The sequence below is a fragment of the Odocoileus virginianus genome, chromosome 3 (assembly GCF_023699985.2).
Source record: "Odocoileus virginianus isolate 20LAN1187 ecotype Illinois chromosome 3, Ovbor_1.2, whole genome shotgun sequence".
Lineage (NCBI taxonomy): Eukaryota > Metazoa > Chordata > Mammalia > Artiodactyla > Cervidae > Odocoileus > Odocoileus virginianus.
Window position 1 is genome coordinate 9,232,272 of NC_069676.1, and position 12,493 is coordinate 9,244,764.

A 12,493-nucleotide genomic window follows, 5' to 3' on the forward strand; every position below is an offset into this window, starting at 1 on the left:
CTGTCACAGGGACAGAGGGAAAGTCACAAAACATAAACACCGTAATGGGACAGAGTCGGTCAGTCAGTCCAGTTGCTCAGTTGTGTCTGACTCTTTGCAACCTCATGAACCGCAGCATGTCAGGCCTCCCTGTCCATCACCAGCCCCTGGAGTCCACCCAAACCCATGTCCAATGAGTCAGGACAGAGTCACACAATAGCAAAACTCCCAGGGCTCTAATTCTAGCCCAGGGAGGATCATGGCAACACAGTCACACTGCCACACAGATAAGGCACAGGCAAAGAAATGCCAGCACGGGACTTCCCTGGTGGTCCAGTGGTTAGGACTTTGCCTTCCAGGGCAGGCGGTTCAGATTTGATCCCTGGTTGGGGGGTGAGGGTCCCACGTGCCTCACAGCCGGGGAATCAAGGCATGGAATGGAGGCAGTGTTGTAGCGAATTCAGTGAGGACTTGTGGACACAGTGGGGGAAAGAGAGGGTGGGACGAATAGGAGTAGCACTGACATATATACACCACCACGTGTAACATAGATAGCCAGTGGGAATTTGCTGTATGACGCAGGTACCTCAAACCAGTGCTCTATGACAACCTAGAGGGATGGCATGGAGTGGGAGGGAAGGTTCAAGAGGGAGAAGACATATGTATAGTTATGGCTGATGCATGTTGATGTATGGCAGAAACCAACACAATATTGTAAAGCAATTGTCCTCCAATTAAAAATAATTTTTTTTTTTGAAGAACAAAAAAAATGATCCACATTGAAAAAAACATCTTTAAAAGAAATGCTGTCACAACATCATACAGTCAGGGTAGCGTGAGCGATACTCATAGACACAGAGACCCAATGTCACAGGGAAACAGGCTGGCTTCACGCTCAGAGCAAAGTCCCAGGGACAGAGCCACAGCCCAAGAGAGGACACAGCCACAGTCACCCAATGGCACAGGGATACACTGTCACCTAGATACAGGAAACCTGTCACCCGCAGACACAAGGTCACAGTCATGCTTATCCACGGCTGTAGATCTCAAGGACAGTCTTGTGGTCCCATATGACAACCTAGACTCAGACTCAAGCATTCCTACAATCACTCTCACCCACAGCCGTGCAGCACCCACCAAGACCTTTGTCATATGTGCCCAGATGGTCGTTAAGACTTTTACACTCACAGGGACAAAATCAGGCTGTCACCAGAAGTTACAGTGCCAGGACATGGTAAGGAGGCAGCCATCTATGAATCTGGAAGAGGGCTCTCACCAGACGCTGTGTCTGCCAGCGCCGTGATCTTGGACTTTCAGCCCCCAGCACAGTGAGAGATAAATGTCTGTTGTTTACATGCCCCCTCCTCCCCAGTCTGTGGTGATGTGGTGGAGCAGCCCAAACACACTAACACCCACCAACAGCTGACGCACTCTCATGGCGACACAGGAACTCTCAGTTATGGGGCATGTGTCCAAACTCTGGTCCCCACAGCAAATACCACATTAACACTGACAAACGTCACTAATACAGTCACCCCTGCACGTGAGACCTGGAGAATTGACGCATACAACACAGCCTGTCTCAAATTCAGGTTGGCAACTGGGTTGAGACGTCCTCAGGCATTCAGACACTGAGATACACAGGAAACACACACATGCTGTGGACTCCCACAGTTTCCTATTACTGAGGCCAACATGGCAAGGCAACTGCCTAGCCCGGGGGTCCACACATGTTTTCCATCAAGAGCCAAAGGGTAGGACTTCACTGGTGGTCTAGTGGTTAAGAGTCTGCCTGCCAATACAGGAGACGTGGATGCAACCCCTGGTCCAGGGAGATCCCGTATGCTGCAGGGCAACTGAACCCCTTCTGCACAACTACTGAGCCTGTGAGCTAGAGCCCATGAGCTGCAACTACCGAAGCCCGAGAGCCCATGCTCCACCATAAAAGAAGCCACTGCAATGAGAAGACTTCACACAGCAGCAAAGAACCAGCACAGCCAAAACTGAAGAAATAATTTTTTTTAAAAGAGCCAAAGGGTAAGTATTTTTGTCTCAGTGAACCACAAGCTCTGTTGCCACCACTTGGCGCCACTGTCACAATGCAGAAGCAGTCGTAGGTGACAGTAAATGAATGGGCATGGCTGGGTTTTCAGTATTTCCAAAACAAACAAACCAAAAAAGGCAGTAGCAGATTTGGTCTAAGAGCTGTAGTTTGCCAATAACTGATTACGTGCAAATCCTGAGTGGGACAGAATGGGGAACTGGGGCCCAGAGAGGGTCAGGAACGCATTCTAGCATGGTCAGTCATACCCACCTCCCTGCCTTAGAAAGGGACCCCTTGTGGGGCTGGGAGCTGAACTCTGCAAGGTGGAATGCAGGGGAGGATGTCTCAGGGTGATGGACTCACCTTGAGCCTCCTCTGGGGCTGCCTGGCTCTCCAGCTGGCAGGCCTGCAGTGCCCGGCGCAGTTGCATGCGGATAATATCTATCTTGGTCTTACTGTCTTGCAGCATCTGCTGGGCCGTCAGCAGCAGCTTCCGGTCCTGATGGCAGAGTCAGGCCGTGAGGGGAAGACTGGGCGGGTGGGGGTCTGACCACCCATCCTGGTGTCCACCCCAGGCAGGCTCTGGATGACACAGCATTCATGTGTGGGTATGACAGAACGTGTTCCTAGGTGTGGAAGGGAGATTGAGCCTGTGGCATATGAATCCTGACAGTTGCCACCTAACAGCTGTGTGACTTTGGACAAGCCGCTCAACCACTCTGGGTCCATCTGCTCATCTGTGGGAAGGGGAGTACCAACAGCACCAACCACCACTGGGCTGAGGATTGAAGGAGGTAATCTGTGTGCAGGGCTCAGAACTGTGCGTGGCACCAGCAGGCACTGTATTTGTCAGCTGTTAGAATGGTGTACGTGTGTGAGTGTTCCCCATGGTGGGCGTAGCCTTGCCTGTAGCCACACGGGTGAGTCCAAGGGTGACTGGGTGTGAGACAGTTGTAGGCAGTTGCAGGAAGCAGGGTCCTGATGTTGGTGTGTGCAGTTCAAGCTACAGGGTTGACTGGGCATAAGCCAAGGACCCTATGTGTGTACAAGTGCCAGGAACTGGTGGTGGATTTTTCCATCAACTTGGTGCTATGCTCAAAACCAGGCACTGATAAGACTTCCCTGGTGGTCCAGTGGTTAAGAATCTACCTGCCAATGTAGGGGACACAGGTTCGATCCCTGGTCCGGGAAGATTCCACATGCAGCAGGGCAACTAGGCCCATGAGCCACAACTACTGAGCCTGCGCACCCTAGAGCCTGTGCTCCATGACCAGAGAAGCCACTGCAACTAGAGAGCGGTGCCCTAATCTCCACAACTACATAAAGCCTGAGCATAGCAATGAAGTCCCAGAGCACCCAAAAATAAAAATAAATAAAATAAACTTTTAAAAAGCCAGGCACTGCCAATCTGTGATGCAAGACTGGGTATTGACTGAAAGGGGCAGGAGGGCCCTTCTGGGTGACAGGAAAGGTTCTGTAGTTCAGTAACGGTGGTGGGTACCTAGATGAAAATTCCCTGGCTGTACACTTTGGTTTTCTGCACTTGATGTCCATTTGTTACACCTTAATAAAAGGTTAAAAACAATTCTGCATGGTCTGTGTCCTCCTGTGTAATATTCCCATTTGTGTGTGCACTCACAGGCATGGGTGCTCTCTGGGTCTCTAGCTGTAGGTCTAACTCTGCCTGTGGGTGTGTCTCTGGGTATTGCTGCAAACCTGTGACTGTGTACTTGGTGTTGGTACAACTGGGGGTACGTCTGTGTGACAACTCTGATCTCTGGGTATGAAAAACTGATGATGTGTGTGTCTGTGTGTCCAGGTGTCCTGTTGGCCTGTGCTGTGGGTCCTGGGTGTCCTATGATGGTGTGTGTCTCTCTGTCTAGAGGTGACTAGTGGTTTATCCTCCACGTATTTCTGAGCGTTGTTACTGCTATGAACCTAGATGTTGTGACAGTATGTGTGTCTCTCTCAGTGGTGATATGCCACTGTGTGTCTCTAGATGCTATGAACATGGGTGTGTCTCTAGATGTTATGATTATAGTATATGTGCATCTGGGCTTCCCAGGTGGCTCAGTGGTAAAGAACCCGCCTATCAACGCAGGAGACATGAGTTCAATCCCTGGGTTGGGAAGATCCCCTGGAGGAGGAAATGACAACCCACTCCAGTATTCTTGCCTAAAAAATCCTATGGACAGAGGAGCCTGGTGGGCTACAGTCCATAGGGTTGCAAAGAGTCAGACATGACTGAGCCACTAAACAGTAACGTGTGCATCTAGGTGCTGATCTGTGTGTACATGTCAGAGACGCCACCAGCAGTGGGAGGCTGCATGTTGCCCTGTCTCTGGGGATAACTGAGTATGGGGGGGGGGGGGCAGTCTCTGCCATGTGTCTATCTGACATCACCCACAGTCATCCAGTTTCCTATCTGCCCCCACTCCAATCCTGCTGCAGTCACTCAAGAGCCCTCTGTCCCCAGCCCAGAGCGCCCCAGTCTCCTGGGGGGCAGACGGAGGTACCACCCAGGCCCCCACCCCACGCTCCAGCCTGTGATGCACCCGCAGGTGTACATGCACACAGGGGGGTGTGCACGCACGCTACTCCCACCTTGGTGCTGCCGTTGCTGTACGTCTGGATCATGTTCTCTGCCCCCTGCTTCACCTTCAGCTCGATGGCCAGCTGCTTCTCCAGACCGGCTACGCGGCTCAGGTTGGTGGCTGAGCAGGCGGAGTCGCCTGTGCCAGGGGACTGGGGGGCATCTGGAAGGGTGGGTGGGGCAGAGTCACCACGGCCCTCCTCTCCAACTGCCCAGGTGGTTTTGCCCCAGCTGAGGGGATCCACCCCTGGGCCTGGGAGGAGGAAGAGCTGGGGGCCAGGGACCACAGGGCCCACTCCCCAGTAGCCCTCATAGGGAAACCCTTTCAGGGCTGGGGCAGGACCAACATGAATGAACACAGGTGTGTGTGAGTCCTTGGTGTGACCGTATGTATCTTTGTAGAGAAGGTATCTATACCCCAACGATGTACAGGGTTGTGTAGGCGTCAGTGGGTGTGGCTGTGGTTAAGTCTGTGACCTTCAGGGTGTTGGCATAACTAACTGAGTGTGTGCCTCCCCAGGTGCTAGTGTAACTGCGAGATGTGAGGTGTTAGAATGACTTTGTGAGATTCTGGGTGATGGGGATGACTCTGTGCACATGTTTGCTACATTCGGCACAACTGTGCATTCAGATCTCCTGGCACTGGTGTGACAGCGCCCGAGTGCTGGAACAGCTGGACATGTGTGTCTCTGGAGGTTGGTGCAGCTCTGTGTGAGTCTCCAGAGAGTCGTGTGACCATCAGAGGGACTCTGAGTACAGCTGTGACAGGATGAGGTTTTTGAGCGTTGGCTGAACTCTTTTTCATCATCTCCAAGTGTTGATATGATAGTGTTAGCCTCCAGCTATTGACACACCGAAGTGGTGTGTGGGTGTTGGGCTAAGTGGTGTTGAGTCTCAGGTCTTGTCCAGTTGTGTGTTTAAGTCTCAGGCTGTTTGCTGCTGCTGCTGCTGCTAAGTCACTTTAGTCGTGTCCGACTCTGTGCGACCCCAGAGACGGCAGCCCACCAGGCTCCTCTGTCCCTGGGATTCTCCAGGCAAGAACACTGAAGTGGGTTGCCATTTCCTTCTCCAATGCATGAAAATGAAAAGTGAAAGTGAAGTCGCCAGTCGTGTCCGACTCTTCGCGACCCCACGAACTGCAGCCTACCAGGTTCCTCCGTCCATGGGATTTTCCAGGCAAGAGTACTGGAGTGGGGTGCCATTCAGGCTGTTTATGGGTTGGTAAACACCTGTGACAGCAACTCTATGTGTCTGTATCTCTGGGGGTTGGTGTGGGGATGTGTGAGCCCTTAGGTTTTGTGTATGTGTTGGTGTGACTGAGTGTGCATTTATCTGGGTGCTGGTTGGCAGCATGGAAGTCTCTGGGTATTCACAGAATAATGCTGCTATTGTTAAGTCACTCAGTTATGTCCGACTCTCTAGCAACCCATGCAGTGTAGACGGCCAGGCTCCTCTGTCCATGAGATTTCCCAGGCCAAGAATACAGGAGTGGGTTGCCATTTCCTTCTCCAGGGGATCTTCTCGACCCAGGGATCGAACCCACATCTCCTGCACTGGCAGGCAGATTCTTTACCACTGAACCACACGGTAGGCCCTTAGAGTTGTCTGGGTGCTGGTGTGACTGTGTGTGAGGGTCTCTGGCTACTGATGTGATATGTGTTACATCTTTGTTTTTAGTTTTAAGATGAAAAAGTTCTGCAGATTCCTTGCACAAAAATGTGAAAATACTCAATACCACTGAGCTGCATGCTTAAAAATGATAAATTTTCTGTGTTTTTTTCCCCAAAACCTTTTATTTTATACTGGAATATAGATGATTAAGGGGCTTCCCTGGTGGCTCAGTGGTAAAGAATCTGCCGGTTAAGCAGGAGATGCAGGTTCAATCCCTGGATTGGGAAGATCCTGGAGAAAGAAATGGCAACCTATTCCAGTACTCTTGCTGAAAAATCCCATGGACAGAGGGGCCTAGCAGGCTGCAGTCCATGGGGTCACAAACATGGGGTCTAAACAGAAGCAATAGCCAGCTAACAATGCTATTATACTTTCAGGTGCTACTATGTGTTTTTTTAATCACAATTAAAAGATTTTTTTAATCAGTAGGAGCCTTTAGGAGTTGTCCGGGTGTGGGTGTGACTGTGAGTCTGGATATTTGTGTGATACCGTGTAAGCCCTTTGGGGTTGTCCAGCTGTGGGTGTGACTGGGTGTACCCTTCCCTGCGTGTTGGTTTTGGCCTTTGGTCTGCCTGTATTTGGGCTTCCCAGGTGGCACTACTGGTAAAGAATCTGTCTGCCAATGCAGCAGACGAAAGAGATGCAGGTTCAATCCCTGGGTTGTGAAGATCCCCTGGAGAAGGAAATGGCAGTCTACTCCAGTATTCTTGCTTTGCAAATTCCACTGGACAGAGGAGCCTGGCGGGCTACAGTCCATGGGATCACAAAGCGCTGGACACGACTGAGCACTTGTCAGCAGTATAGCAGCTGCCTGCATTTTCAGGTTGGAAGCTGCCGTGACTGAGTCTGTCTCCCTGGGGGTCAGTGGCAATGAGCTGGCTGGCCTCACTCTGGGACACAGTGGGTGAGCCCTGGGCACGGGAGGCCCCCAATCCCACCCCCCCACCCCCCACCCCAGGGAGGCCTGGCTTACCGTGCACGCCCACCGCAGGGTCGGGCAGCACCACGTGGGCATGCAGCTCCTGCAGCTGCTGGTGCAGCAGGTCGAGCCTGCGTGAGGAGCCGCGCAGCACCAGCTCCACGGGGCCCAGGTTACGGCCCAGGTCGGTGGTGGCCCGCCGCAGGTTCTCTGCACCCTCCTTCAGCTTCAGCTCCTTGCGGATCTCCCGCCGCAGACGCTCCCGCTCCAGCTCCAGCTGCTGCTGCACCCCCGGGGCTGCCAGGTCGGCACCCGCCAAGCCCAGCTGCTCCAGCAGGGACCAGCTGCGCGGCTCACTCTGCAGGGGACGGAGCAGGGTCAGTGGGGCCAGGGGGCCTCAGGGGGTGCAGACCACGTTCAGCCGGCCTGGCCCGGCCTCCTCCTGGTGGGGGGACTGCTGACACAGGGCCTGCTCCGTGTCCTCCAGTGGTCCCCCAAAACTGGGAGGTGAGACAAGGCCCTATGCCTGCTTCCTGACACCCCCGAACTGTGAGGTCCCAAGGGCAGGGCCTTCTCCTTGCCTGTCCCCTCAGACAAGAGGACCACAGGTACAGTTCAGCCTCCCTCCCTCTGTCCTCATGCAGTAGGATCCTGCAGGGCAGATTCCACTGCCCCATCACTGGGTCCCCACAGCTCGGGGTCCCCAAGGTCAGGCCCTATCTCTCCTTCCACTGTCCTCCCAAATTAGGGGGGCCCAAGACAGGCTTTGTCTCCCTCTGTTGCCCCCAAATGACCAGGTCCTGAGGGGAGACCCCCCTCTCCCCTCTGCTGCCCCCCTAAGCTAGGAGGTCCCAAAGGGAGGCCCCCTCTCCACTCCCTGCGCCCCACATTAGGAGGGCCTGAGGGCAGCTCTCATCTTCCTTCTGCTGCTCCCCAAATGAGGAAGTATCAAGGGCAGGCCTGTGACGCCCCCCAAGCCACAAGGTTGGGGCTCCAAGAGCAGGTTCCTTCTCCTCATGGCTGTGCCCTTGAACTAGGAGGACCCAGGGACAGGCTCTGTCTATTCCCTGCTGTACCCCCAAACTAGGAGGGCGTGGAGACAAGCTTTGTCTATTCCCTGCTGTACCCCCAAACTAGGAGGACCCAGGAACAGGCCTCGTCTATTCCCTGCTGTACCCTCAAACTAGGAGGACCCAGGGACAGGCCTGATCTATTCCCTGCTATACCCCCAAACTAGGAGGGCCTGGAGACAGACCTCATCTATTCCCTGCTATACCCCCAAACTTGGAGATCCTGGGGCCAAGTGCCATCTCCCCTCCTTCTGTTGTCTACAACTGGGACCCTAAAAAGCAGAGCACTGTTCCCTTGCTCCTCTATTTCCCCAACCTGGAAGCCCAACAGGCCCCAAACAGTTTCATCTTTCAAACAGAAAACTCCAAAGCCAGCACCCCACCTCCTCCCCTCAGTCCAAAACCAAGAGGTACCGAGGGTAGGGCCCCTCCGGCCTGTGCCACTTGGGGTCCTCTTCTGCTGCCCCTCCCCCACACGGACCCCAGCCCCCACCTCCAGCTCCCGGTCCAAAGGGGGATCAGCCTCCGCCATCCTGGGTCCCCGGCTGAGGGCCCCGCCCTCTTCCTGAACCTCAGCCCTGCCAGGGCCTCTCGCATGATACTTCCTCTTTCCTGCTGGCTCCCAGCAACCCCTGCGGAGGCCAGCTCTGGGGCTCTGGGGCATCAAGAGGACCTTCCTCTCAGCCCCCACTCGAGGGCTGAACCTGCTTCTCTGGGGTCATCCCAGGGGTGGCCCCTCTGCTCCCTGTCCTGAGGATGCCCCAGGTGTACCCAGCAGGCACACACACACACAGGCCCGCTAGGGCGGACACGAAGAGCAGCCTTCCCCACGTGTACAGCTTCCCCACGACACACTCTTATACACCTCCAGGCATGTGCAGGTATCACAGGCTGGCCAGTGTGTGCCCACCCCCCAACCCCTGTATATACTTGTACACCAACACCCACAAGTGCTTACATGGGCGGCCCTGCCCCCTTCCTGTCCCAACTTCCGGCTTCTTCTCAGCGCGGCTGCCTGCTGCTGCTGACCACAGCTTGGAGGCCGGGGGGCCCGGCCGGCCCTGCGGTACCTCCCTGAGGCTCACATCATGAGGAGACAGCTCTGCAGGGCTGGGGTGCGAGTGTCTCCACTCAAGCACAAGTATGATTATTAAGAACCATGGCGGTTACTACAAGCTGCACGCCAGGTCAACGAATGCCATTCCAGGAGGCGCTATTATCACTCCGTTTTCCAGATGAGGAAACCGAGGCCTGGGGCGGTGACCTAACTTTGCCCAAAGTCCCACAGCCAGCAGGAGACAGAACTGAGATTTCCAACAAGTGCCCATAATCAGAGTTAGTTGTCAGCCAGGCAGGAAGAGCCCCGTGTATATTATCTGCCGCCACACTGAGACCCCACTCCAGAGATGAGGAAAGTCGGGGGTGGCTCTCAATAACTTCAAGGGCAGCTGCCTCCAGGGAAGACTTACTTCAGGCCCGAAGTGTCACTCCCATGACCCTACTGACCCCTCATTTCTATCCTGAGCAGCTGCCATATTTCCCCTCTCACTTTACAGGTGAGGAGACTGAGGCTCAGAGGGATGGCAGCAGCAGTTCTCAATGGCGGAGGGGATTCCCAACACTCCCACCTCACTTCTGGGGGCATCTGGCAATATCCAGAGACATTCTGGGTTGGTTGTCATAACTGGGGCTGCTACTAGGCTCTATGGGGTTGAGTTCATGGAAACTGCTTGACATTCCACTGTAAACATGAGAGCCTCCACCTCCAAGAATGATTCAGCCCCAAATGTCAATAGTGCTGAGCTTTAGAAACCCTGAATTAAAGGACACAAACTCACACCCTGAACTGCTGACCATGATCACTGGTAAGGATTTCACAGCAGCCCCACCTGCAAGGGGCTGACCTGGTCTACGTCCTTCCTCACCATGAAAAGCCTCTTGGCTACACTTTTTTTTTTCATTATTTTGACGGCAGAACCAAGGCTCAAAGAGGGAATGGTGCTGGGCCTAGGACACACCGTGAGGAAGTGACAGCTCTGGAATTTACACCCAGGGTCACCTACTACCACCTGCTATCAACCAGGTCCCACTGGCCACCCAGCCCCACCCTGTCCCCAGCAGGCAGAGCAGGGGTACAGCCAGGAGCAGAGCCAGCTCGAATGAGAGGAGTCCCGAGGCGGGGGGGGGGGGGGGGGGGGGCAGGGGGGAGGGAGGAGCAGGATCCCTCAGCCCCACCTCCTCCAGCAGCTGAGGGCTGTGAATATGCAGAGGAGGAAGAGAAGGAGGCCGGGCCTCCCTGGTTCTCCTTCCTTGGGTGACTCACTCCTATCCAGGGCAGGGGTCACCTGAGGGCCAACGAGATGAACCCATGAATCAGGAGCCTGGCCTGGCCTTGGGGAATCCCCAACACCCTCCAAGAAGCAGAAGATGCCTCCCGCCTGCCCAGGTCCAGAGGGTCCACCTCCCAGAAATTCCCTCTTCCTAGAGTGACCAGGGATCTAGACCCCATGTCCGGAGATTTCAATGCGTTGGGCGTTTCTGGAATCCGGACAGGACATCCGTTTGCCGGACACAGAACAGACAGGCACACACACTGGGACAGACAGAGGGACAGGGGTAGCAGACCCAAGCAGCCACGAGAGGAACAACAGGGTGGGGGTGGGGAGGGTAGGGGGAAGACAGCAGGCAGGAGACAGGAAAGGGGACCAGGGCGCAGGTCCAGCCTCGTTCCAGGAATCACAGTCTCCGTCCGGGTCATGTCTGCTACATGCCAAACGCATGCATGTGCCAGGGGAGTCCTACACTGTCCTCCCAGGGCTGATGGGGTAGAGGCAGGGACCCAGGCCCTCCCCAGCCCCCAAGGTCTGACCTTGTGTGATCGGCAACACCAGATACGCCCAGCTCCTCGGCAAGGCTGGCAGGCCATCAGCAGGACTGGGGCGGGGGGCAGGGGGTCACGGGGGAGAGACACAAAGGGGATGTGGGGGCAGGTGCAGAAGGAGATGAGAACCCAGTTACACAGCGACCACAGGACGATGGAGAGCTGATGAGGCACTAGTGGGGGCACCAGAGGTAGAGAACATGTCTCAGATTTGGGTCACTGACCCAGAGAGGTTTCAGAAGTCACCCTGGCCCTGCTCACCAGAGGCAGGGAAGGTGAGTCCCAGGCTGTGATGTCTACACGGTGGCACAGGGAGAACCGGGGTGGGTGGCATGTCGGTGTCAGTCACCTGTGCCTCTGTGTGTGTTGATGTGTGGGTTGTGGGGTGACCCAGTCCAGGCAGGATTCCAGGTAAAAGAGAATCCTCCAGTTCATTGACATGGACACTCCCCACCTGGAATCCCGGGATAAGGTTCCACCCGGCAGCCGAGTGGCTGTGTGGGTCCCTGGTCCCCAGACCTAAAGAGGTGACTCTGGCACTTCCGCCAACAGGTGCCAATCTGTAGCGTCGCGACCATCGTAAAGCTCAGTCCGGAGGTGGGGGTGCCGCCGGAGCTTTGTTGTGCGTGGGGGAGGGTGGGGGAACGGGGCGGGTGGCCTGCGCCCTTCCCGGGGCATCGCGCCAGGCACTTGCTCAGGTGGAGCGGCACCTGCCGGAGAACCGAACGCTGGAGAGAGGGAGCGAGCGGCAGGGTCGACTGGCACCGGGATGCCCAGCTAGCCATAGACACCCAAAGTCGAGCCGCCGCTGAGCCCCCTCTAATTCTCGGGGAAGGGCGGAGTTGGGGATGCTGTAGGACCCCTCTCGTTCCCCCACCCTCCCCCGTGCGTACCTCCACCTGCCGAGGAGATTGCGCGGGCTCCACGGCGCCGGCCCAGGGAGGGGGCGCCTAGCGCTCGGGGGAGGTGGGGACCCGCCCTGGCCGCCCAGATCCCGGGAGCTCCGGCGGTGAGCGGGCGGGGGTCCCCAGCGGGGCTGGCCGCTGGGCGGCTGCGAACGCAGGTGCGCCTACCTGCACAGCGTCGCTGGCCATGTCCACACGCAGCCCGCCAGGGGTCCCCGCGCGGAGGGAGGGGCGGTGAGAGGAGCGCGCGTGCGCCCCGCGCGGGGCGGGGAGGGGGGCGGGCGCGGCGCGACGCCCCCTCCAAGGCGCAGGGCCGGCTCCGGCCTGCTCGGCTCAGGCCGCGCCTGGCCTGGCCGCCCAGTCCGCGCGCCGCGCCCTCCGGCCCCAGCGGCCGCCGGGCCCGGTCACGTGATCGCCGAGGTCGGCGCCCG

General features: G+C 56.3%; 1 protein-coding gene across 3 annotated transcripts in view; it reads right to left on the reverse strand.

Moving 5' to 3' along the window:
- Nucleotides 1-12,465, reverse strand: part of PKN1 (protein kinase N1) — a 28,573-nt gene extending 16,108 nt beyond the window's left edge. Inside the window, exons 1-5 of one of the 3 annotated variants that reach the window (XM_070462993.1) lie at nucleotides 12,231-12,465; nucleotides 11,146-11,210; nucleotides 7,261-7,564; nucleotides 4,628-4,779; nucleotides 2,387-2,522 (exon numbers count right to left, since the gene is read on the reverse strand). In XM_070462993.1, coding sequence (XP_070319094.1) covers nucleotides 2,387-2,522; nucleotides 4,628-4,779; nucleotides 7,261-7,564; nucleotides 11,146-11,202 — 649 coding nt within the window. In that variant the 5' untranslated portion in view covers nucleotides 11,203-11,210; nucleotides 12,231-12,465. Of the gene's footprint in view, nucleotides 1-2,386; nucleotides 2,523-4,627; nucleotides 4,780-7,260; nucleotides 7,565-8,769; nucleotides 8,863-11,145; nucleotides 11,211-12,230 lie in introns of those variants that run through there. The other 2 variants (XM_070462994.1, XM_070462992.1) reach the window with 2 other exon arrangements.
- Nucleotides 12,466-12,493: the final 28 nt, after the last annotated feature.